Source organism: Gymnogyps californianus, chromosome 20 (assembly GCF_018139145.2).
Source record: "Gymnogyps californianus isolate 813 chromosome 20, ASM1813914v2, whole genome shotgun sequence".
In the NCBI taxonomy this organism is placed as follows: domain Eukaryota; kingdom Metazoa; phylum Chordata; class Aves; order Accipitriformes; family Cathartidae; genus Gymnogyps; species Gymnogyps californianus.
The window spans coordinates 7,036,624-7,057,637 of record NC_059490.1 but is presented as its reverse complement, the minus strand read 5'-3'; the positions used below and the strand labels follow the sequence as shown (position 1 = coordinate 7,057,637).

Below are 21,014 nucleotides of genomic sequence, written 5' to 3'. Positions count from 1 at the left end.
AGAAAGGGCTCGCCCCCAAACGCCAGCCAGGCCGGGTGCTGCCATCTGAGTCGCACGGGAAAAACGCTCTCCCGAAAGCGGGCGAGGGAGCAGGCAGGAGCAGCGCGGGCAGGCAAAGGGAGGTTTCGGCAGGAGACGGAGCAGGATGCGGGATGCAGAGGGAGAGAGAAGATTCACAGCTCTCTGCGGTGTCTTTTAGATGCCAGGTCGGCGTTCCGCATAGCAACAGACGTCTCCCGTCAGGCAGGAAGAAGGTTGCAAACACACAATGTTATTTATTTCCAGAATAAAAGGACAGCAACTTCACAGGAGAACGGGAACGGCGGGAGCTAACACCCCTCTCTGTGCTGGGGTGGTGAGAGTCCACAGCTGTTCCCTCTTCTGTTCTGCAGCTGCGGGATTTTTAATCCATGATTCATTTCAGGAACGTTAAGGAGCGGGAAGCAAAGGACGAGGCCTGAGGAATGCAGCAGTCTTCCCGGTAGCAGGAGCAGGTACAAACAGATGGTAGAAGATAAACCTGCCCCAAATTAATGACTCCTGGGGAGGGCAAAAGCCTCCAGCACGAGGGCCGCAGTTCCCGGGGACGCGTGCGATTATAGTTTCCCCAGGTCCCCTTCAAGGGTCCGCACCATTACATACAGCTCAGCCAAGCCAACCACCGAGGCCACAATTACCGCTGACAGGACGTGCTGGGGACACAAAAAGAGAGATAAGTGACCCTGCGTGTGCGGTCGAGCTGCCACTCCTGCCTGGCCAGCACAGAGCACACCGCAAGCGTGCTCCGAGGCCACGGGCTCACTCACCGCCGCGGTCTCAGCGAAGACGTACTGGCTGCCCAGGTACGTGCAGGCGAAGGCGGCCACCACGGTGACAATGAAGTTGAAGATGGTGATGACAACGGCTTTAACAGAGCGAACTGGAGAGAAGGGAGAAAGCCGATGGTGCTTTTAGGTAAGGCTTGGAGAGCAGGGCTGGGGACAAGCTGCAATCCTGCTAACGGAGCCTGCCTGTGGCTGCCTCGGCTGGGCTACAGGAATACTCAAGGATTCACATGATTTATGCCCCCAGAAATATTCATAAGAATGACCAACAGGCTGCTCCTTTACTCGAGGAACACTTTTGTGCATTAAAACCTTCTGGTGAGATACTCAGAGAGGGAAGGGCTGCCTGATGCCAACAGCTAGCGATGCGTCGGTTCCCGTGACTGACCTGTAGGTACGCACTGCCAGGCGTCAGCAGGACACGCAGCCACTCACCTTGCCTCCCGAATTCAGCCAATGTCCCATTCATCTCCTAAAAGAAGGGATTAAAACAACTTGTGATCGGTTGTATTTTAATGTTAACTGCATAATAAAAGCAACGCCAATGCCCTGTCCTGTCCCCCAGACTCAGAAGTTCAGAGAGCTGCCGGGGGGCCCCAGCAGCGGGTGGGCTGCGGGGGAGCGGCAAGTTGCACAGCGCCCAGGTTTCTCTGGGTTTTTGCTTGTGGTCCGATTCAAGGACGTTGAGATGGGATCATTTCTAATCAAAGCACTTCTCAGAGTGTGAGCGTTTTCTTGCCTGTGGGTTCTCTGCATCAGGTTTGTCTTTAATAGAGACACTAAAGGGTCTCACCTTGTCATCTGTGGTCACGCAGCTGGCAAGAACTAAATGTTGTAAATCTCGGACATGGTTACACAATTTCAAACACCAGATACTAGTGGGGAGGCAGGGAAGAATGTGATGAGCACACAGATATGGGAATACTCCTCTGCTTCTCTGCTGTTTGAAAGGAACGCTGCTGTCACTACCCAGCTCTGCTACAACCACTCGGGTTCATAGATGAAGCGGCTAAGCTTGACAGAGAGCAAAGCAGATCTTCCCACAAGAGTTAACGCAACAGGAGGATGTGTGCAGGGACTGAAACGCACAGGGACACCAGTGTGGAGGAGGGATGGCTGGACGGGATCACGAGGAACGTCAGCAGGGATGCTGGCTTGTCCGAACGGTCACTGTGGCAAAAGATCTCAGCTCTTCCTTGGAAAGAATGGGTGCCCAAATATTACCCTGTTTTTTCAGCTTTTACCTTGACGTGAATGATCTCACTTTAAAACTATGATGGAAATGTAACCGTTCAGAAAAAGGCAGCACAGATGCTCCCAGTAAAACATTTACCGTAGGTGCTCAACCTCCCAGATCAAAACCTGAGATCTTTGGCACAGTGAGCTGTTCCCAAAAGTCAGCATCTCTTCTGTTTCACCATCCTGATAGCCCTGTCCTACCTCTGCCCTCAACACCGTATCTGTTGTCCCTGTGCATTTACAGCGTGCACTCCTCAAGTCCCTGCCCACGTTCCCTCTGTGTTGCGCTCACTCTATGGGGCAAATTTCCTTTGCTATCTGTCAGGTTGCTAACAGCCACGCTTTTGAGGAATGAATCCTGACAGCGGGCGATGCTGTAGGCCCCTCACCTGGCCGGTGATGTTGCGGGTCATCCGCCGGTACTCCTCGTTAGCCAGCTTGGCCTTTATCCGCTCCAGCCGGGCCACCAGCTCGGGGTTCTGGGGGAAGGGCAGAGGCACCGTGAGCGCCGGGGGCCGCCACCGCCACCTCCCGCGGCCCGTGCCCGGCCCTCACCTACCCGCGGCGGCACCGGCACCTCGGGCAGGTCGATCTCGCTGCCTTCCAGGAGCTCGTGTAGGTACAGCGGGGACCCTGCGGATGGGGGACGGGACGGTTAACGGCGGCCCGGCCGGTCGCGGCCCGTCGCGCCAGGGGCGGCGCGGCCTACCTGCCTCCCGCAGCGCGGCGTGCAGCCTCCGCAGCAGGCTGAAGGGCACCAGGGCGCCTTCGGAGGCCAGTGCCGCCTCCAGCTCGGCCCGCAGGCCGGCGGCCAGCCCCGCCAGCTCGCCTCCCTCCACCGCCTGCCGCAGCCGCCGCCCGGCCCGTACCGCCGACGCCATCTTGCCCGGCCGCCGTCGCCTAGGCGACACGGAGAGCCATAGAGCGCGGCGGCGGGCTAGAGCGGCGCTGCTCGCCCCGCGGGGGCCGCCGGGAAGCGGAGGCGGGCGCGCGGTGCATTGTGGGCTGGCGGCGGGGTCGGCCCGGCCGCGGGATGTCGGGCTGCGCGGCGCGGCGGTACGTGGCGGCGGCGCTGAGCCGGTGCCGGACCCGCGGGCTGCCGCTCTGGGAACCGCCCCGGCCCGCGGGCTGCGGCCCCTGGGCGTGGGGGGAGCCGCGGCCCTCCCGCTGCTGCTGCCGCCGCGGCGGCACCTCTCGTCGCGGTGAGGCCTGCGGGGGGGGGGGGGGGCGGGGGCGTGTGGTGAGGGGGGACTGGGCCCGGGGGGGGGTTTAGGGGTGCTGAGGGGAGGGTTGGGGTGAGGGTAAGCGGTGTGGAGGGTCTGTCGGGGGGTTGGGGAAGGTAGGCGGTGGGGGGCTGCGAGGGGGTGTTTGGGGGCGGGGAGGTGGGGTTAGGGGCTCTGAGGGGGTGTTTGGGGTGGGTGTGGGGCTTGGGGGGCTGTTGGTCATTGGGAGAAGACTGGGAAGGATTTGGGGGGCTGTCGGGGTGGCTGGGGCAGGGATATGGGAGAGAGAAGGATTGGGCTAAAGGGGCAACTGGGCAGGGGGCCGGGGGGTGCCCAGGGCAGTTGGGAAAGGGGAGACTGGCGAAGGGGTGGCGGGCAGGGAAGGAGGTGGGTGACTGGGCAGCCTAGTGCATAGCGGGGCTCTCGTGGGGGATGCGTGGCACCCGAGGGAGGCAGGAGGTGGGGGGCTGTGCCTAGCCAGTGCCTGGGGCTCGGGTGCTGTGTGCCCCCTGGCCCGGCGGCTGGTTCAGCCCCTGTACGGCCACCAAACTACCTCTCTGCTCCTAGAAACCGTCCAGAGGGCAAAGTGCTGGAGACCGTGGGGGTGTTTGAGGCACCGAAGCAGCATGGCAAATACGAGACGGGACAGGTAAGCGGTTCTGGGGAGCGGATCTGACCCTGCGGGCTTGCTCCACAGAGGTCAGGTAGCCGAGTGATTTACCCGTAAGGAGGCTGCTGCATTGTAGTAGAAGGCCAGAAGTTTCACAGTTCGGTGCTCCTTGTCTCTGCTGTGTCTGCAGTTTGTCAGTCATCTGACAGTAGCCAGTTGATAAGAATCTGCAGCATGACACAACTGTTCCTACAATGGCATTTGCTCTGCTGGTCTTATTGAAGGGTTTTCTCCCTGTAGGAGCAGAAGAGACAATCACTGAATTTGAGAAATAACAACTAACCTTGTCATTTCTGTGCTCGTGACTCACAGATCTGTTTCTGCGTTCCTGAGAGGTCTCTCCCATGCTGGTCTCCTTTCTGCACTTCTGCTGTTCTATTACTTTATTACTGGTTTAGTCATTCACTTTTATGGGATAGAGATGACATGAATTTCTTCTCTCATCCCAGACTGTTTATGTTCCCTCTTTGTTTCTGCTCTGGGTTCGCACAGTGGCGATTCTCGCCCTATTCCCATCCCACGCATTCATACTCTTTGTAAATGTTTCTAGTTTTACCTCAGTTAACAGATTTTTTAAAATACTATCAGAAAAGGGCTTTTGGCTTCATGTTTTCTGTTGTATCTAAGTTGATTAAAGCTTGCTGTGTATTCAAATGCAATTATTTGTTCCTTTCAGCTATTTCTTCACAGTGTGTTTGGCTACCGAGGAATAGTCCTGTTTCCCTGGCAAGCCAGGCTTTATGATCGAGATGTGGCTTCTCCTGTCACAGAAAAGTAAGGATATGTTCTGGTGTATATGCTGTTGTACTGTTCCACTTACATTTCATATCGAGTTTCCTGGTTGGGGTAAACAAGTGAACAAGTGTTTTTAAGGAGGACGGTGGTATGGGTCTGTTTTGCATGAATGTAAACTAAAAGAGAGGTGCTTAAAGAAGAGACACTGCATGAGTATTAATTTTGTGTTAATTAGAGACAGGATGGAAGTATGAAGGATGAGAGTGTGTGTGTGTGTGAGGGGGAAAAAAAAAATGCTCCTGGCATTTTTTATTATTAAAAAGCCCCCTTGTGTTGCTTTTTGAGTTAGGTCTAGGCTCCTGTGTTAAAATTGCAGGCTGCTGCTTCTGTAGATTGCCAGGGAGTTGGATTTGTCAGCTGCCTCCCCAGTTTCAACCCACTAGGCCAAGTTCATCCTTCTTGTGGACTGAGTCACCGTTCGTTTCTCTCCCCTCTTCCATCCATTTCCCCCCTGGCCTGTGTTGGAGGTGTGCTGGGAAGGAATGAGGAGTAAGCAGAGAGAGAATCAGAGGGCAGTAGAAATGCCCACCCCAGACAGGAGGCTGGGCTGAGCAGGAAGAACTTCTGAGTCTGAAAACAGAGCTGTTGTGCCTGTGACAGACACCGTTGATTGTCATCTCGGCTCGTCTATCGTTGTGTGGGTGGCTGACATGAGTTTAATTTGGATGGAATCGAATGATTACAGACTGTGAAATGTATTTAAAAAAAAAAAAAAAATTGTTGTTTATGAATGTGCTTGGTCCAGGTAACAGCAGTTTGCTGCCATCCTGCACTTGAGCTCAGTGCTCTGCTTTTCTTTTTAGAAGTGAGAACGCGGCAGGCCATGGTTCCAAAGAGGTCAAGGGCAAAACGCATACTTACTATCAGGTGCTAATAGATGCCCGAGATTGTCCGCATATAGTAAGTAACCAATAATCTTGGTATTGAAACTCAAATATCTTCTTCTATATCAGTGCTTTAGATGGACAGGCACTGAAAGAAAATGGCTTTGATGGCTAACTTGATTGTTTAGAATTTTAGGACAGATTTGTTCTTCAAGTCATATTTTCCCCGTGAAAGATAATCTGGAATGTCACATGACGGTTTTCTGGATCATGTTTCCCCTTTCCAACCTGCCTTCCTCATCCTGGTGGCATTCCTATTCTGTTTCACGCAGGTCGTTATGAATGTGTGTTGTGGTTTAACCCCAGCCAGCAACTCAGCACCCCGCAGCCGCTTCCCTCTCCCCCCTCCCAGTGGGGTGAGGAGGAGGAAAAACAGTAAAACTCGTGGGTTGAGATAAGAACAGTTTAATAACTAAAGTAAAATAAAATACACTACTAACTAAGAATAATAATATAATCGTAATGAAAAGGAATATAACAAAAAAAAGAAGTAACACCCAAGAAAAGACAAGTGATGCACAATGCAATTGCTCACCACCAGCTGACTGATGCCCGAGCAGCGATCCACCCCTCCCGGCCAACTCCCCCCAGTTTATATACTGGGCATGACATTCTATGGTATGGAATACCCCTTGGGCTAGTTCGGGTCAGCTGCCCTGGCCGTGCTCCCTCCCAGCTCCTTGCACACCTGCTTGCTGGCAGAGCATGGGAAGCTGAAAAATCCTTGACTTAAGATAAGCGCTACTTAGCAACAACTAAAACATCAGCGTGTTGTCAACAGTATTCTCACACTAAATCCAAAACACAGCACTATACCGCTACTAAGAAAAAAATTAACTCTATCCCAGCCGAAACCAGGACAATGTGGGTTGCAGCACTGAAAATGTTCTTCGCTTGTTTGAGTGGAGAATTAGTCTAGAGGAATTAAAAGGAGAGATGTTCTGAGGCGAATTGGTTAAATAAAATAAATGTTACACGCTTTAGAAACCACAATAGTAAACTGAAATGTGGCTGGAAACTGGCCCATGCAATCCACACAGAAAGACATAAACCTCCCTTTTTCTCAGTCCCAGAGATCACAGACGGAAGCAGTGACGTTCCTGGCAAATCACGATGACAGCAGAGCCCTCTATGCCATACCAGGTGAGTAAAATGCACCTGTAACCTCTGTGGAGATGTGGATTGTCATGAGGTGAGGTCAGAAGAGTCACCAACAGTCAACTTCTGCTAGTGAAGCAGCAGTTCCTCCAGGCCATTCCTGTGGTGGATCTGTCTGTAGTTTAGGGCCATGCTAGAAACAACAGAATGACTAAAGTACGTGAAGCCCTTTCGGATAGATGGAAATTGGGCAGATTCTGATCAGACACAAGCATACCTACTTTGTGCTCTTGAGACGTAGATCCCATACGCATACCCTGTTGCATATGGGCTATTCTACTTTATTACCAGGACAGCTAGATCTCTTCTTGTCCTGTGCATTTCCTGCCCAAAGTCCTTTTGTGGCAGTGCAGTCACTTCCCAGGCAGTGTGTCTTTATCAGAGAAATCATTCTATGGAGAAACCTCCCAGAACAGTAATAACAGGGTTATTACTGGCCTGTTTCCTCCGTTCTTGCATGCGATTTTGGCTGCTGCTGCCAAAATCCTTTTCTTAACATCTCGGTAGTGTGATCTGTTTCTCTGTCAGGAGACTTCTGAGCTGCTCTTCAGAAGGGAGTTCAATGGCTTTTGGGGTTTCTTTTTCAGGTTTAGACTATGTAAGCCATGAAGATATCCTTCCCTACAGCTCCACTGATCAAGTGCCCATCCAGCATGAGCTCTTTGAGAGGTTTCTCACGTACGACCAAACAAAAGGTAATTTCTGGCTTCAGAGGGAACTCTTTAGAGCCAGATGCTTGAGGTACTCTATAACAAGTACCAGAACCCATCATCTTAGATGTGGTGTAAAAATCGTGGTCTGGTTTGGGTTTTGTTACAGTAAAGCTTCCTTTAAATAATTTTTGTAACTATGTGAAAGGAGTTGCTTTGAGGGGAGAGCACTCTGGATACACTATGCCTCTCCTCATAAACTCTCATCTTTCCCTCCCCACAGTTCCACCTTTTGTAGCAAGGGATACACTGTGTGCATGGCAGGAGAAGAACCACCCCTGGCTAGAGCTCTCTGATGTCCACCGAGAAACCACAGAGAACATCCGCGTCACAGTCATCCCTTTCTATATGGGCATGAGGGTAGGTCTGTGTTGCATGTCGCTGTGTTAGTTCTGCAATCTGCTTAACTTGCATGTTTTTCTAAGACCAGTTTACTGCCTGAAGGTACCTTCTGCTTACTGGAGAAATGACTTTTTAATCACAGTTGCAATTTCATTGTCATGATGTCCAGCAGAGGTATGAACATGAAACTGTTTTGTCATACATTTTTGGAGAACAGCTCCTGCAGATTGGCTTTTGCTTGTTATTTGTAGGATGGGAAATACCCTGTACTGTTGTGCAGAACAGCGTTAGCAAGATATTTAGGAAGGCTTGTGAATTGGTCCTTCACTGCCTCAGTCACAGATGGGCGTGTGCGTAAGGTGGCACCAAGGCCATCTGCCCTGTCATGACAGACATGTCTGTTATCCTGCCCAGTGATGAGGTGCTGTGGGTGTCTACCCCTGTTTCCTGGCTCTAATGCGGGTTAGAGGGTTTGGCTAAAGCCTTCGGGATTTAACTGATAACCGTGTGCTCTTTATAGCGTAAGAACTTCATGTGGACCATCCAAAATAATGAGGCTCCAATAGACTTCTGAGTGGGAGGGCTGGGAATTTCCTGCAGCAGTTTGATTTCCAAGTTGAGCCGAGCACAGCTGCTGGGGAGCCTGTGGCGTGGCAGGTGGATGTTTTGGTGTGGAACTGCAGCTTCTGTGGAGCCCGACTGATGTTTGTCCTAAGCTTGTCAGAAAAACAGGTGCCCGAAGGCAAGGAAACGGGTGTTTCTAAATCTGTAGAAAGTGCATAATTAACATGGAATCAACCCTCCGTAGTCACGAGATCCTTGCAAATCTCCCACCTCATGATTACATGTCTAGAGCAGAGCCAGTGCCAGGCGGTAGCTGATGGACTGCTTCGGAGAGCAGCTGTCTTTGTGCTCGTGTGAGTTGTCTACGTCAATCTGGCATGGAGCAAGAGCCCCCGTGCTTGTGCTGCGCTGACAGCTGAAGAGGTTTTGGCGCTGAGCGTTGAAGGGCAGCTGCTAAAATCTTTTGTTTCTCTTGACAGGAAGCCCAGAATTCCCACGTCTACTGGGTAAGTGCCTTTTGTTTCACGAAGCAGCTAAAGGGAAGGAGTTTATTTGCTGTGGCATCATTGCTGTGTGATAAGCTCTGAGGGAGAGTAGCCCTTGCCTGGCAACTGTTTCCCAGTATCGGCTATGGGTTATCAACTGTTTGCAGCTGATTCCAGTTCTTGATAACAGTCTTTCTTCTGTCCAGTGGCGCTACTGTATTCGCTTGGAGAACCTTGACAGCGAAGTGGTACAACTCCGAGAACGGCACTGGAGGATATTTAGCTTGTCTGGCACCTTGGAAACAGTCAGGGGCCGCGGCGTTGTAGGAAGGGTAGGTATCGTGTAGCTTCTTTTGCAAAGCGCAGCCCTTTGCTGGAGTCCTCTCGCTTGGGTTGATTTGCCAGTAAATTGCTTACTGGGCAGTAGAAATAGATGGAATAGGAAACTGGCAATGAAAAAAAATCACATGAGCTTTTCATCTGTTGTTAGTATGCATGAACCGAAACTTCACACTGAGTATTAGAGAATGATCCTAAATGACTGGTAATGGGAAAACTGGAATAATATGTGATTCTGGCACTACTCACTGGGCAAGTTTGCCGTGTAATCAGTAGCGATGCTTAGGTGTGGATCTCTCTCTGTTTTTCTTCTTGCTATATAAATTTCCTGTTGATGCCTGTCTGTGAAGAAATGTTAAGATCCGTTCCTGATGCAGAGTGGTCTCTTCTTGTCTTCTCAGGAGCCAGTTTTATCCAAAGAACAGCCGGCATTTCAGTACAGCAGTCACGTCTCCCTGCAGGCATCCAGCGGTCACATGTGGTAAGAAGCACTTATTACTGCAGTAGTGGTTTAGATATAGGACCCCACAGCGCTGAGCTGGGATGCAGTTTGCAGTCTGGAGTTATGGCTGAAAGGTGGCTGGAAGTGGACTGGATGGGACATGTTCGATAGTGAAAATTTTTATGAGCTTCTCTATAGCAGTATCCCAGTTAACGATAAGATGATCTATTGATTCTCTGCACCAAGAGAGGTTCCAGACTAATTTATCCTCCTTCTGTGGTCTATGCTAGACTGGATTTGAAAAGACATGAAGTAGTTCTCTGTCACCTTCTGCTGTACTCAGTTTGTCTCCCTTTCGGTCCTTGGTGCAAGAGGCAAGGCTTCATGCTGGTGTTTCCCTAGGCAGCAGGGATGTGTGCACTGGTATCCTGTCTCTTTGGAGAGGACTGGGCGTTGATTCTGTCCCTGAGCAAAGCTGTGCAGTTCTGTGTCCACGAGGAATTGGCACCTGGGGTTATTCCCAGTTTAGGCCAGATAAGGCCTTCAGTCTAACTGGTGTTCAAGTCCCCTCTTCTGCAAGTGCAGGTAGGAAAGTGCTCAGCTGAGTTGTTCTTTTCCTGTGCCGCAGGGTTAAAGCAGTTTCCCTCTGCATTTCAGCTGGGTTAGCACATTTAGTGTCATCTCTGTGTGAACAAGAAATGCACAGCCATCTCTTGCCTTCTGTGACAGGTCTTTCTGGCTTGCATTTGGGAAAAGCAAGAGAGCAGCTCTTAGCCTATAGGATATACCCTTGTTTTCCATGTTAATGCATTTTGAATTGCCTGAATGCATGCCCTGGGGAATAAAACCAGCTTGTTTAGGAGTTTTTCCCTCTGTGCATGCATCCTGAAGAGAAAGAGACAAAGGTTCTGCAGCTCAGAAGCTGCTCAGCTTGACTTCTAGTGTTCGATTGTGTCCTCTCCATCATAAGAACCTGTTAGTTTATCTCCACGATCCTCTTGTCCATGTCATGTTCTGCAGTACAGTCGTCTGTAGTTCAGGGCAGTAAACAAATTCTTTGTTTGTGCAAGGACAGGCAGATTCAGGTCTGAAATGCCCTTTCTGAAATGCAAAGCAGATGCTATTCCAAATTACATCTGTGATGGGATTTCGTATTGTCGCAGGCTTCTTAAGCAGTGGTGCTTCTGCCAAGAAATATGAATCTGAATTTACGTGTAATCAGTTTGTAAAAATAGTTCAGATGGTTCTGTCTCCTGTGGGGTGGGAGTTAGGTAAACACTGCCACAGATGCGTGGAGTGCGCTTACCTCCTGGAGGCTCCAATCATGACATCTTTATTCAGGAAATGTATATTAGAGATGTGATGTAAACCGCCCAGAAGTCTTCCAATAAATGAGTCATCTTGGCAAGCAGATGTACTTGCTGCTGGACCAGCCTTGCAAATGCAGCCCCGGAGTCCCCGTGCAGGATATGGAAGAGCTCATGCCTTACCTTCTAGCTGATGATTCCTAGCTGTGTTTGTCCCTGGCCTCAGCGTGATCTCTGCCATTATTTTGCAGGGGTACTTTTCGATTTGAGAGGCCTGATGGCTCCCACTTTGATGTCCGAATCCCACCCTTTTCTCTGGAAAGCAACAAAGACGAGAAGACCCCCCCCTCCGGCCTTCACTGGTAGAGCAGACCGAGTGCCGAGACCCAGAGACCTGTGTGTGTTGTAGACCTTTGCCTCCCCATTATGCTGCAGCCAAGAACACGGAGCTTTTAAACATTTTAAACCCTTTTTGTTTTAACTGTTGTCTAACGGGGAGGCTTTTTTTGAACTTTAATACTGGCTCTCTCAGGCTGCTTGTAAACATAAGCTGTATTACAGTTAACCCTTCCCTTTGTGGCACCTGCTGGGGTTGGAGCTGGGGGACGTAGATCTGTGCTGCTGCAGAAGACTGGCCCCCTCAGCAGGCCTGGACCCTTTGCAATGTGTTGTGAATTCTCTGCAATGTGAGGTTTCTCTAATAAACTGGCCCTTCCAGTTGCAACCAGTCTTCCTTTGTAAACCAAGGCCTAGGCTTTGCATCTCAGCCTGCCCCGGCTTGTTGCTCCCCCCTTGCCCATGTGCAAAGCGGAGTCAGCCCAGACTTCTTGCCGCTTCAGAAGGCAGCAGTGAGGCTGTTCCGAGGGAGAAGGAATGTGAGCTCAGCCTTCCTGCAATGCAGCTGCTTTCTGGGATTTAGCCAGCGTGTGGCGGAGCAGCCTGTGAGCTCCGCTCCTCGTTGTGCACAGCTTGTCTGGGCTGTGCGCTGGGGCCGCGCGAAGCCCGTTTTGTCAGAGAAGAGAGCGCAGAGGGAGGAGGGCGGGTTGGCAGGTAGTGCTGAGCAGGCTGCCACGGTGTCTTGCGTGCGTAGAGCACCGGGCTGCGTGTTGTGATAGTACAGGAGAGCTGGAGGGGGCCCTCCCCCTGCAAGGGCTTGCCTCGCTGCAGGGATGTGCGTCCCAACTGCTGGAGGATACTTCCCCGCTCACGCTGCGGCTGTAACCATAGTTCCTTGGTAGTTTCTGCTTTGGCAGGAAGAGCTTGTTTTAACCTGCGGTGCTGTCAGCCACAGTGAGGTGGTGCTTGGCTTTCTGCTCCTGCTTGCTCGGCTCGGCAGGTTGTGATTTTTTTTTTTGGTAGTCTGTGCGGACGGCCCTGCAGAACTGTGCAGGTCCTGAAATACCGGTAAGCTTACGGTGTATGGATTTGTATGGATTTGTGGGAATTTTGCTTTCACACGCGAAGGGCCTGGTCCACAGTGCAAATCAGGCGTTAGCTCTTTTTACAAGCCAGAGCGGCTCGTGGCAGCTCTGAGGATTACAGAGATCTGGAGACACATCAGCCTCTGTGGTGGGACCCTTCTGGCTGTCTCTGGGTTTCCAGACTTCTGGGTGACTCGCAGGGGCGGAGGTAGTTGGCTTTGTGATAGGAACACTAGGCAGAAAGAGTTTCAAACCTTGCTCCTTTCCTTGGTCTTGCTTAAATGACAAGGTGTAACACTCAGAGGACTGTTGCTTTTTCCTGATTCAGAAGTATCCTAGTTATCCCCTCTTCCCCCGAGTCCTCTCTGAGCAGCCTCTTTGCATTTGGCTCTGCAAGGCAGTGCTATGGGCTCCCTTGGCTGATGGACAAAACAGCCTTCGGAAATGACAGCGGGAGAGACTCGCATGCTGTCCCGCAGCCAGCGGATACCTGTCTAGAGACTTAACTACTACTGCTTAAACAGTGTTTTTCTGTCACCGGTCTCTTTATTTTGTGTCTTCCTTCCTACATTGCTATCTACATTGTGTCCGCTATCTACATTGCTTTTAGAGTTGAAAGGTTTAGACAGCGAGCCTGCTTTTAGGGGTAGAAAAGGATCCGTAAAGAACAGCCCACAGCTGACAACCCCCGTTGCTGCTGTCAGGCTGACTTATTCGCAGGAGGAAAAGGGGGGGATGACGCCTCAAGTTCAGAGGAAGCAGGGATCTTTAGGAACCTGCTTTTTCCTTCCCATTCATTTGCTCAATCGGGATCAGAGTAGCAGCTGCCCTGCCTCTCCCCGGGTTACCGACTTCAGCTTTAGTGGCAATTGCAACACCGCTGTAAATGTTTAACCCTATTGCTCACCTGCCCGTGTTTCTGGGGTCCTGTGGGCCTAATGCTTCCAATAACAAGCGGAGAGAGTTATATTCCTGAGTGATGGCGTGGTCCTGGGGGCAGGGGCTCTGCCAGCGCGAGGCAGAGCAGCTTTTGTGGCTGTGAGGCGCCTGTGGTGTGTTCGGTGTGACAGGCCGCCGGGACAGGGCTACGGCTGAGGCCTCGGGCCCGGGAACAGACATTCTTGGCTGGATAATGATTGGCAAGAACTGAGGTGATCAGTGCTGCTGGTAACAAACGGGGCTGGGATGAAGCAGCACGGGGAACGTAGGAATGTTTCTGCTCGATCAGTCTTTGTGGAGGGGGGCTTCATGCCTGCCCCAGGGCCTGGGTGTGATGCTGAGCGGCCTGGGGCTCGGGGAGGGCCTTTCCTCAACTGCTTCTTCCCACAGGACTGTTTCCAGAGGGCGGGCGAGCCCTCTCTCTGCGGGTGCGCTGCTTTCCTCTTGTGTAAATACCTGTACAAAGAACTAATCAATAAAGCGCTGAAGGAACGGCTGTCGCTCCTGCCTCTCATTCCCTCCCCCCCCCCCCCCCCCGCGGCGCTGACGGGCACCAGCTCCCCTCCGTACACGGGCCCTGGGGCTCGCCCCTGCCCCGCAGCGGTGCTCTCCCGTCCTCTCCCCGGGGGCCGGGCCCGCCGCTCCTCCCTCTCAGCGGGCAGGGCCGCGGCGTTGCGTCGGTCCGGGGCCCCGCCACCTCCGTCCCTCACGCCGCCATCTTAGTACGTGCGCGGCGCTGCGCCCTCCCGGCGTGCCCCGCGGCGCCGGAAGTGACGTGAGCGGCGCGGGCGGAAGCGCTGAGGAGGCAGCGAGGAGGCAGCATGGTGGCGGTGGGCGCCCACCGGCCCGGGCCGCTGAAGCAGCAGAACAAGGCGCACAAGGGCGGGAAGCACAGCGGGTCGTCGCAGCGCCGCGCTGGAGGTGAGGCGGGGCGGGTTCGGCCGGGTTCCTCACCGGCCCTGCGTGCCGCGGCCCGCCTGATCGTTCTCTCCCCGCAGGCCGCGTCTCCGTCAAGGCCCAGCCCCGCCGGCGGCTCCGCGATCTCAGCAGAGTGGACCGGCGGCACCAGGCGCTGCAGCTCCGCCGGCAGCGCAAGGAGGCGGTGAGGGCCGCGGGGGAACCGGGCAGGGCTGGGCCGCGCCGCATGGGGAACCGGAACCGGGCCGGTTGCGGGGGAAGCGGGAGACGGGTCGGTTCAGGTCTTTGCGAGGGGGAGGTGGGGAGCGGGAATGGGGCCGGTGCGGGTCTCGATGTGGGGGTGTGTCTGTGGGGACCGAGCCAGTTTGGGTCTTTGCGGGGGGATCAGGAGCTGGGTCAGGGAGAGGAATGGGTGCCTGGGTCAGTTCAGTTTGGGGCAAGCGTAGCGTTACTGGACTGACTGGGTTGGGGCTGAGCTGCGGAGGGATCCTGTCTTGATCTGGGGGGGTGAGATAGGAACTGGACTGGGGCCGGGGTTCATGCTCTGCAGTTGTGCCCACAGGTGCTGGCAGAGAAGCGGAGCTTGGGCAGCAGGGACGGGCCCCCGCACCTCGTGGTTCTGGTGCCGCTGCACAGCAGGGCTGCGGCCCACAACACCCTCCACTTGCTGCAGAGCCAGGACTCGACTGTTGTTCGCGTGGATGAGGGGAGAGCTGGTGGCTTTGCGCTCCTCTGCCCCCGACTCAAGCAGCGCTGGCGCTTCGTGACAGCACAGGCAGGTGAGGAAACGCTGTTGTTGGTGCGATTCTTGGCTCTGTACCCCTGGCAGCCTCAGTAATGGAGGTGTTTTGCGTGCAGGGGACCTTCACGCTGTCTTAGACCTAGCGAAGGTTGCCGACTCCCTCTTGTTCATCCTGGATCCTGCAGATGGCTGGGACAGCGCGGGGGAGCACTGCCTCTCCTGTCTCTTCGCACAGGGGCTCCCCAGTTACGGTGAGCGAGTGAGAAGCATTAAGGGCTTCTAGTGGGGTACAGGTCGAGGGAGTGCTTGATGGGGATTTACTGTTGCAGTAATTAAAAACTCCGTATGTTAATAGGTAGTCACAGGTCTTTGCTCTGTTTCTGAGCGTAGATCGGTCGCGTGAATGCCATTCTTGTGCTGCCTTGTTGTGTTACTACCCTGGTGGGGGAGTGCTGGAGATAAAAGGAGTGTTCTAGGTTTAGGCCTCTGGGTGCATAGTGGTGTCGGTGTTGTAATGATTATCTAGGCGTGCAGAGCGAAGGGATTCAGATGCTTTCTTGCGAAGTTCAGTTCCTGGGCCTTTATCTCCGTGGTCTCATTTAGTCTCAAAATCTTATCTCTGAAGACATGTTTTCTGTCCCGAGTGTTCTTTTGAATGTGTGAAACTGCCTTTGCACCTTGTGGTGTGAATCTGTTTGGTTATTTGGGTTGCTGATATCTGAGTGTTTGTCAGTGCTTGGTAAAAGAGGTATAAGAAGGTTTACGATCTGATCCTGAACTCTCTTCTGTGCACTGCTCGGTAGCTCTCGCTGTCCCAGGGGGCACTGACTTGCCACCTAAGAAGCGGATAGATGCCAGGAAGAAACTTGCCAAAGCCGTAGAGAAGCGCTTTCCCGAGGCCAAGCTCTTCCCCCTGAACACGGAGCAGGAGTCCTCGCTGCTCCTGAGGCACCTCGCCACCCAGAAGCAGCGGCATCTCGCTTTTCGGGACAGGCGGGCTCACCTGCTCGCCTATGCCGCTGAGTTTGTGCCCGGTCAGGAGAGCGACCTGGTTGGGACCTTGAAGGTGTCTGGCTTTGTCCGGGGACAGACCCTCGACGTGAACAGCCTGGTGCATATTGTGGGGCATGGAGACTTCCAGCTGAGCCAGGTGGATGCCCCCCCCGACCCCCTCTCTTTGAACCCCCGAGTGGTTAAAGGACAGAAGAGGAGTCAGGACATGGAGGTACAGGTGTGTGGGAGGTCAGGGCTTTGCTAGGCCCGTTAGAACATGATGTTTCTAAACTTTCATCAGGAAAATACAACTGGGTGTATGTGGTCAAGGGGAGGGGAAAGGGAGTTGTATCAGAGCCAGTAGGCCTGTGTTCTGCCGCTGAGCTGAGATTCCTTGCCCACGGCATGTGATGAACATTATGTTACAACGTAATGAATGTGATACTGAAGGGAGTTTCACTTCAGACTGATTGCCGGCTTGACTTAGATGTATTCACAGCTGGGGGCTCTGCTCTTGCCCTTCAGGATGACACTGTAGATGGCAGTGATGAGATGGAGGAAGATGTTAAGGTCCTGATGAAGGCAGATCCAAACAAGCAGGAGTCTTTGCAGTCAGAAGTGGTTCCTGATCCTATGGAAGGGGAGCAGACATGGCCTACTGAAGAAGAACTGCAAGAAGCAGAGGGTGAGTAGCAGCAATACTTCTGTACCTTTTCCTTATCCCTGTTAAGAGGGTTGTTAGAAGCCCTCCATCACCAGGATGGCTGAGGGTGGCTGTGAAGAAACACGCTAGTTGGGAGCCCAGGGCTTCCATTCCGAGTCCCATCACCTGAGTACCAGGCTGCGTGGTTTGCCTGGCAGTTAGCAGGGTTACACTTCAGCTGCCTTTTCTGGGCCCTGGCAAGTTCTGTGCTGGGAAACAGCGATTCTGGTCTAGAGCTGATCTTGGCTGGTGTTAATGTTGCTGAGGGAAAGGAGAATTGTTCCTGTATTAACTGTTGGTGGGAATCCTGCAGCTTCTCTGAAGGCAAACAGGAGGGTGGTGAAGGTCCCCAAAGGCACATCCAAGTACCAGGCTGCCTGGATTGTGGATGATGGAGAAGGCGGCAGTGAGAAAGATGATGATGATGATGACGAAGATGATGACATTGATGATGATATGATGGAGGAGGCAGTTTCCCAGGTACCTCCAAGAGCTGATACTGCGGGTGATCTCCAGGGCGTTATTGCGTATTCTAGGGCAATCCTGTCCTTCCAGCGTGCTCCATGCAAGGGCACAACACAGAGCCAGGATTTGCCTGGATTTCCATTGTTAAATCTCTCACGTGTATCATGTTGCTTCTTTGGCCTGTTAGATACTGAAATGAGGGACTGTGGTGTAGCTTGGGTCACGACTCACACAGTGCGAGTACACGCAGGGTTTGCAGTGCTGCATGGACATCAACAGAGCGTGTGTGCTCATGGGCTCTGTGCTGTCCTGTGTGTCAGGAGGGGGAAAGCAGCGAGGAGGAAGAGGAGCCTGTAGAGGAGGAGTGCGAGACTATGACCATTTCCGAGTGCTTGCGGGACGACCAGTACGATGAGAAGGTGGAGGAAGATGAACAGATGCTAGAGAGATACAAACAGGAGAGAATGGATGAAATGTTTCCGGATGAGGTGGACACGCCACGTGACGTACCTGCCAGAGTCCGGTAAGAAACAGGATGCTTTGCTGGGAGAGGAGCTGGAAGGCGCCTTTCTGTCTAGTTTGGTGAGATAGGGCAGGAAGCCTGTGATGTCTTAGCCGTGGTGTCTGAACCTGGCTGAAGGACTCTTGTGAAGACTCACTCCTAGGCTCTGAGGCTTCCAGGGGAGGCACTGGTTGGGGGGGCAGTGGGTGGGCCAGGGCAGCTCCCTGCGGCAGGGAGAGCTGGGTCCTGACCTGGGAGAGGGAGGAGGATGGCAGAGCCCTGAGGCAAGGGCAGGTTGTTTGGGGATCTAGCTGCTGTTTCTAGCACTCTGTGCATTAAGATCTTTTCTGAGAGCTAACGTTTGCTGTGCTCCCTTTGCCCTCTCTGAAGCTGTGAGTCCCTGCAGACCACAGAAGGTGCTGGCCACACACCTCAACTGGTGAAGTAGTTTGTCTTTCCTGTTACCTGTTCTCTAGGTTCCAGAAGTACAGGGGGCTGAAGAGCTTCCGGACTTCTCCATGGGACCCCAAAGAGAATCTCCCAAGGGATTATGCCAGGATTTTCCAGTTCCAGGACTTCTCCCGAACCAGAAAGCACCTCTTCCGGCAAATAGAGAAAGAGGAGACTGAAGGAGCCTCGGTAGCTCCCTTTTCTCTTGCTGATCTCTTCCCCTACTGTGTTCCCTTATGCCTAATAGGAAAGACTTGTCAGGGAGGTGGCTGGGTGGATCTTTCAGCCAGCTGGTTCTTAGCATGAAGCCGTGAGTTCAGATGATACTGTTCTCCTGAATTCCCTCTCTAACCCACACACGTTACTTCTGACTCTTTTCTATTGAGAGAAGCATTCACAACTGATCCTTCCTTGGCAGGTTGGCTGGTACGTTACACTTCATGTCTGCAATGTCCCTGTCTCAGTGATGGAGAGCTTCAAAGAAGGGAAGCCCCTAGTCCTGTTCTCGCTGCTTCCCCATGAACAAAAGGTGACTAAGTATGGCCCTGCTGGTATCTTGTAGGTATGCAGCTCCTTGTCCGATTCCCTCAGGCTGCATGGGTTGGAGAGGTTCTGGCTGCAGAGGGTTCGGGCTGAAATCTCCCCGCATTGCTTGCATTTCAAAGTAGGACGTTCCCTTTGGTCAGAGCAGACTGAAGCTGCCAGGGGTGTTTAGGCTGGAGTGTCTGAGCCTGGCTGAGGTGTCTGCATTGGTGACCGGCGATCCTTTGGGAAGCCATTGTCAAGAGCATTCGTCTCTGCTGCAATGTCCCGTTGTTTTCTGCTCTGTCTACCATAGCTTGCCAGCGCTGCTGTCAGCCCCCCACAGTGCGGTCTTTCTTGCAGATGTCGGTGTTGAATTTCCTGGTGCGTCGGCATCAGAGCAACAGCGAGCCGGTGAGGGCAAAGGAGGAGCTGATCTTTCACTGTGGGTTCAGACGCTTCCGAACATCCCCCCTGTTCTCCCAGCACACCTCAGGTTTGTGAGGGACCGGTGGGGTGGGCACAAGTCTGCCAGGAGGTGGGGCTGGGGGTTCTAGGGCAGGAAGCCTGTGATGTCTTAGCCGTGGTGTCTGAACCTGGCTGAAGGACTCTTGTGAAGACTCACTCCTAGGCTCTGAGGCTTCCAGGGGAGGCACTAAATAGTGGGGAGTGGAAGGGCTTGGGCAAGGCGGCTCACTCGTCCAGGCAAGGTGGTGGCAGGCTTCACGCAGTGAGCTGGTAGCTCAGAGGATCACCTTCATTCCCGGATACTCTGTGCCAGCAGAGGAGGGGTGTTTGTCACCTGTTTTCCTAAAGCACAGAGCCTGTTTGCCAGGGAAGAATGGGCTCAGTGGGGTTTCCCAGAGCTCTGAGGACTGCTGTTGGCCTGAACTTGATCATTGCACTTCTGTCCTAGCTGATAAGCACAAGCTGGAGCGTTTCCTGCGCCCGGATGCTGCCCTGGTGGTGACTGTTTACGCTCCCATCACTTTCCCTCCTGCCTCAGTGCTGCTTTTTAAACAGAGAAGTAACGGTAAGTTGGGAAGTGCTAAGGAGGTGGTGTCTGGGAAACAAACATTAGCAGGCCGTTCCCATACCCCACTTACAAGTGCATCTATCCAGAAAGTATGACTTGAAAAAGCTATCCCCTTCATCCTGTTTGAGCAGATTAATGCATTTCCATCCCCATTATCACTGGCACCTTTGTCTGTCTCTGCTGTGGGGTTGCTCTGGGCCTGGAACCATCTGGGGAAGGGGGTTGTGGTGGGGGAGGAGGTGATGGAGGCACCTTCTGTGGTGCTGCCCTGATGCGTTAGTGACTCTGCCTTGCAGGAATGCACGACCTCATCGCCACCGGTTCTCTGCTTTCCGTGGACCCGGACAGAATAGTCATCAAGCGGCTGGTGCTCAGTGGCCATCCTTTCAAGATCTTTACCAAGACGGCTGTCGTGCGATACATGTTCTTTAACAGAGGTACAGCTCATCTCTGTGTGGTGGGAAGAGGGGATGCGGAAGCAGAACTCCTGCCCCTGCGGGAGCGGTTGTGTTGGTGCAGCAAAGCCTGTTTCTTACCTGCCTTTTGTGTTTTGCTCTCCAGAGGATGTGATGTGGTTTAAGCCAGTGGAGCTGAGGACAAAGTGGGGTCGTAGAGGACACATCAAGGAGCCATTAGGTAGGTTTGATTTGGTATTTATCTCTCTGATGCTGGGCAGGATGTGGTCCTCCTGGGCAGGAGAGACAGCTCATGGCCTTTTCTGCTCTCTGCCTAGGGACCCATGGTCACATGAAGTGCCACTTCGATGGACAGCTAAAGTCCCAGGACACAGTGCTGCTGAACCTCTACAAGCGTGTTTTTCCTAAATGGACTTATGACCCCCACGTTCCGGAGCCCGTGCCGTGGGTGAGGAGCGAGAGTACGCTGCCGGTGCAGGAGGTGGAAATGGAATAAGTCTCCAGCATGCTGGAGTTTGTGCCTTAGCTCCCTGGATCCTGTTCTTGGCCTGTGCGCGGTGAGGACAGCACTGATGTCTTGGACGTATTACTGCTGGGGTCTGTACAGGGGCGGCTGTCTCACCAGCTGCTGCTCAGGTACCAGCTACAGGTATTTATTTTAATGGAAAATGTTTTCAAAAACATCTAAGTGCCTCTGTCTTGGTGGTGGCTGGCTGTGGAAGCCAAATGGGGAGGCTGTGTGCACCCCTTGTCTGGTGAACCCCTTGGCCCACTGTGGCCGTTGTCTTTCCCTCGTGCCCTGCCACAGCAGTGCGTGTGGGGATTTTGCTGTATCAAGGACAGGAGTTTGCTGGAAGTTATTGTGATGCTGAGAAAGAAAGGCGAAGTAGCAGCTGGGGAGAGTGACTGAGTGCAGCTCACTGGA

The 21,014-nt window shown here is 53.2% G+C and overlaps 3 protein-coding genes and 2 non-coding genes across 5 annotated transcripts; 4 read left to right on the top strand and 1 right to left on the bottom strand.

Moving 5' to 3' along the window:
* Nucleotides 1–250: 250 nt before the first annotated feature.
* Nucleotides 251–2,944, bottom strand: TMEM199 (transmembrane protein 199). The gene is made up of 6 exons (XM_050909014.1): nucleotides 2,773–2,944; nucleotides 2,623–2,696; nucleotides 2,453–2,542; nucleotides 1,260–1,296; nucleotides 807–919; nucleotides 251–692 (listed from the first exon to the last, which is right to left on the bottom strand). Exons 1-6 carry the CDS (start codon nucleotides 2,942–2,944, stop codon nucleotides 597–599), a joined length of 582 nt encoding a protein of 193 aa, XP_050764971.1. The 3' UTR covers nucleotides 251–596.
* Nucleotides 2,945–3,096: 152 nt separating this feature from the next.
* Nucleotides 3,097–13,838, top strand: POLDIP2 (DNA polymerase delta interacting protein 2). Its single transcript, XM_050908988.1, is given in 12 exon segments — nucleotides 3,097–3,175; nucleotides 3,178–3,265; nucleotides 3,854–3,935; nucleotides 4,633–4,730; nucleotides 5,555–5,651; nucleotides 6,703–6,778; nucleotides 7,381–7,488; nucleotides 7,727–7,863; nucleotides 8,889–8,915; nucleotides 9,101–9,226; nucleotides 9,635–9,714; nucleotides 11,234–13,838. Coding segments are annotated over 12 exon segments (1,113 nt in total). The 3' UTR covers nucleotides 11,349–13,838.
* A 325-nt stretch (nucleotides 13,839–14,163) lies between these two features.
* Nucleotides 14,164–20,772, top strand: TSR1 (TSR1 ribosome maturation factor). Its single transcript, XM_050908889.1, has 15 exons — nucleotides 14,164–14,263; nucleotides 14,341–14,444; nucleotides 14,823–15,039; nucleotides 15,119–15,253; nucleotides 15,806–16,233; nucleotides 16,521–16,680; nucleotides 17,012–17,178; nucleotides 17,484–17,686; nucleotides 18,142–18,304; nucleotides 18,534–18,644; nucleotides 19,001–19,133; nucleotides 19,554–19,670; nucleotides 19,970–20,110; nucleotides 20,235–20,309; nucleotides 20,407–20,772. The coding sequence occupies exons 1-15, from the start codon at nucleotides 14,164–14,166 to the stop codon at nucleotides 20,583–20,585; spliced, it is 2,433 nt and encodes an 810-aa protein (XP_050764846.1). The 3' UTR covers nucleotides 20,586–20,772.
* On the top strand, nucleotides 17,756–17,848 carry LOC127024632 (small nucleolar RNA SNORD91 family). The gene has a single exon (XR_007767580.1). It is a non-coding gene; the product is annotated as a small nucleolar RNA SNORD91 family (small nucleolar RNA).
* Nucleotides 19,196–19,288, top strand: LOC127024631 (small nucleolar RNA SNORD91 family). The gene has a single exon (XR_007767579.1). It is a non-coding gene; the product is annotated as a small nucleolar RNA SNORD91 family (small nucleolar RNA).
* Nucleotides 20,773–21,014: the final 242 nt, after the last annotated feature.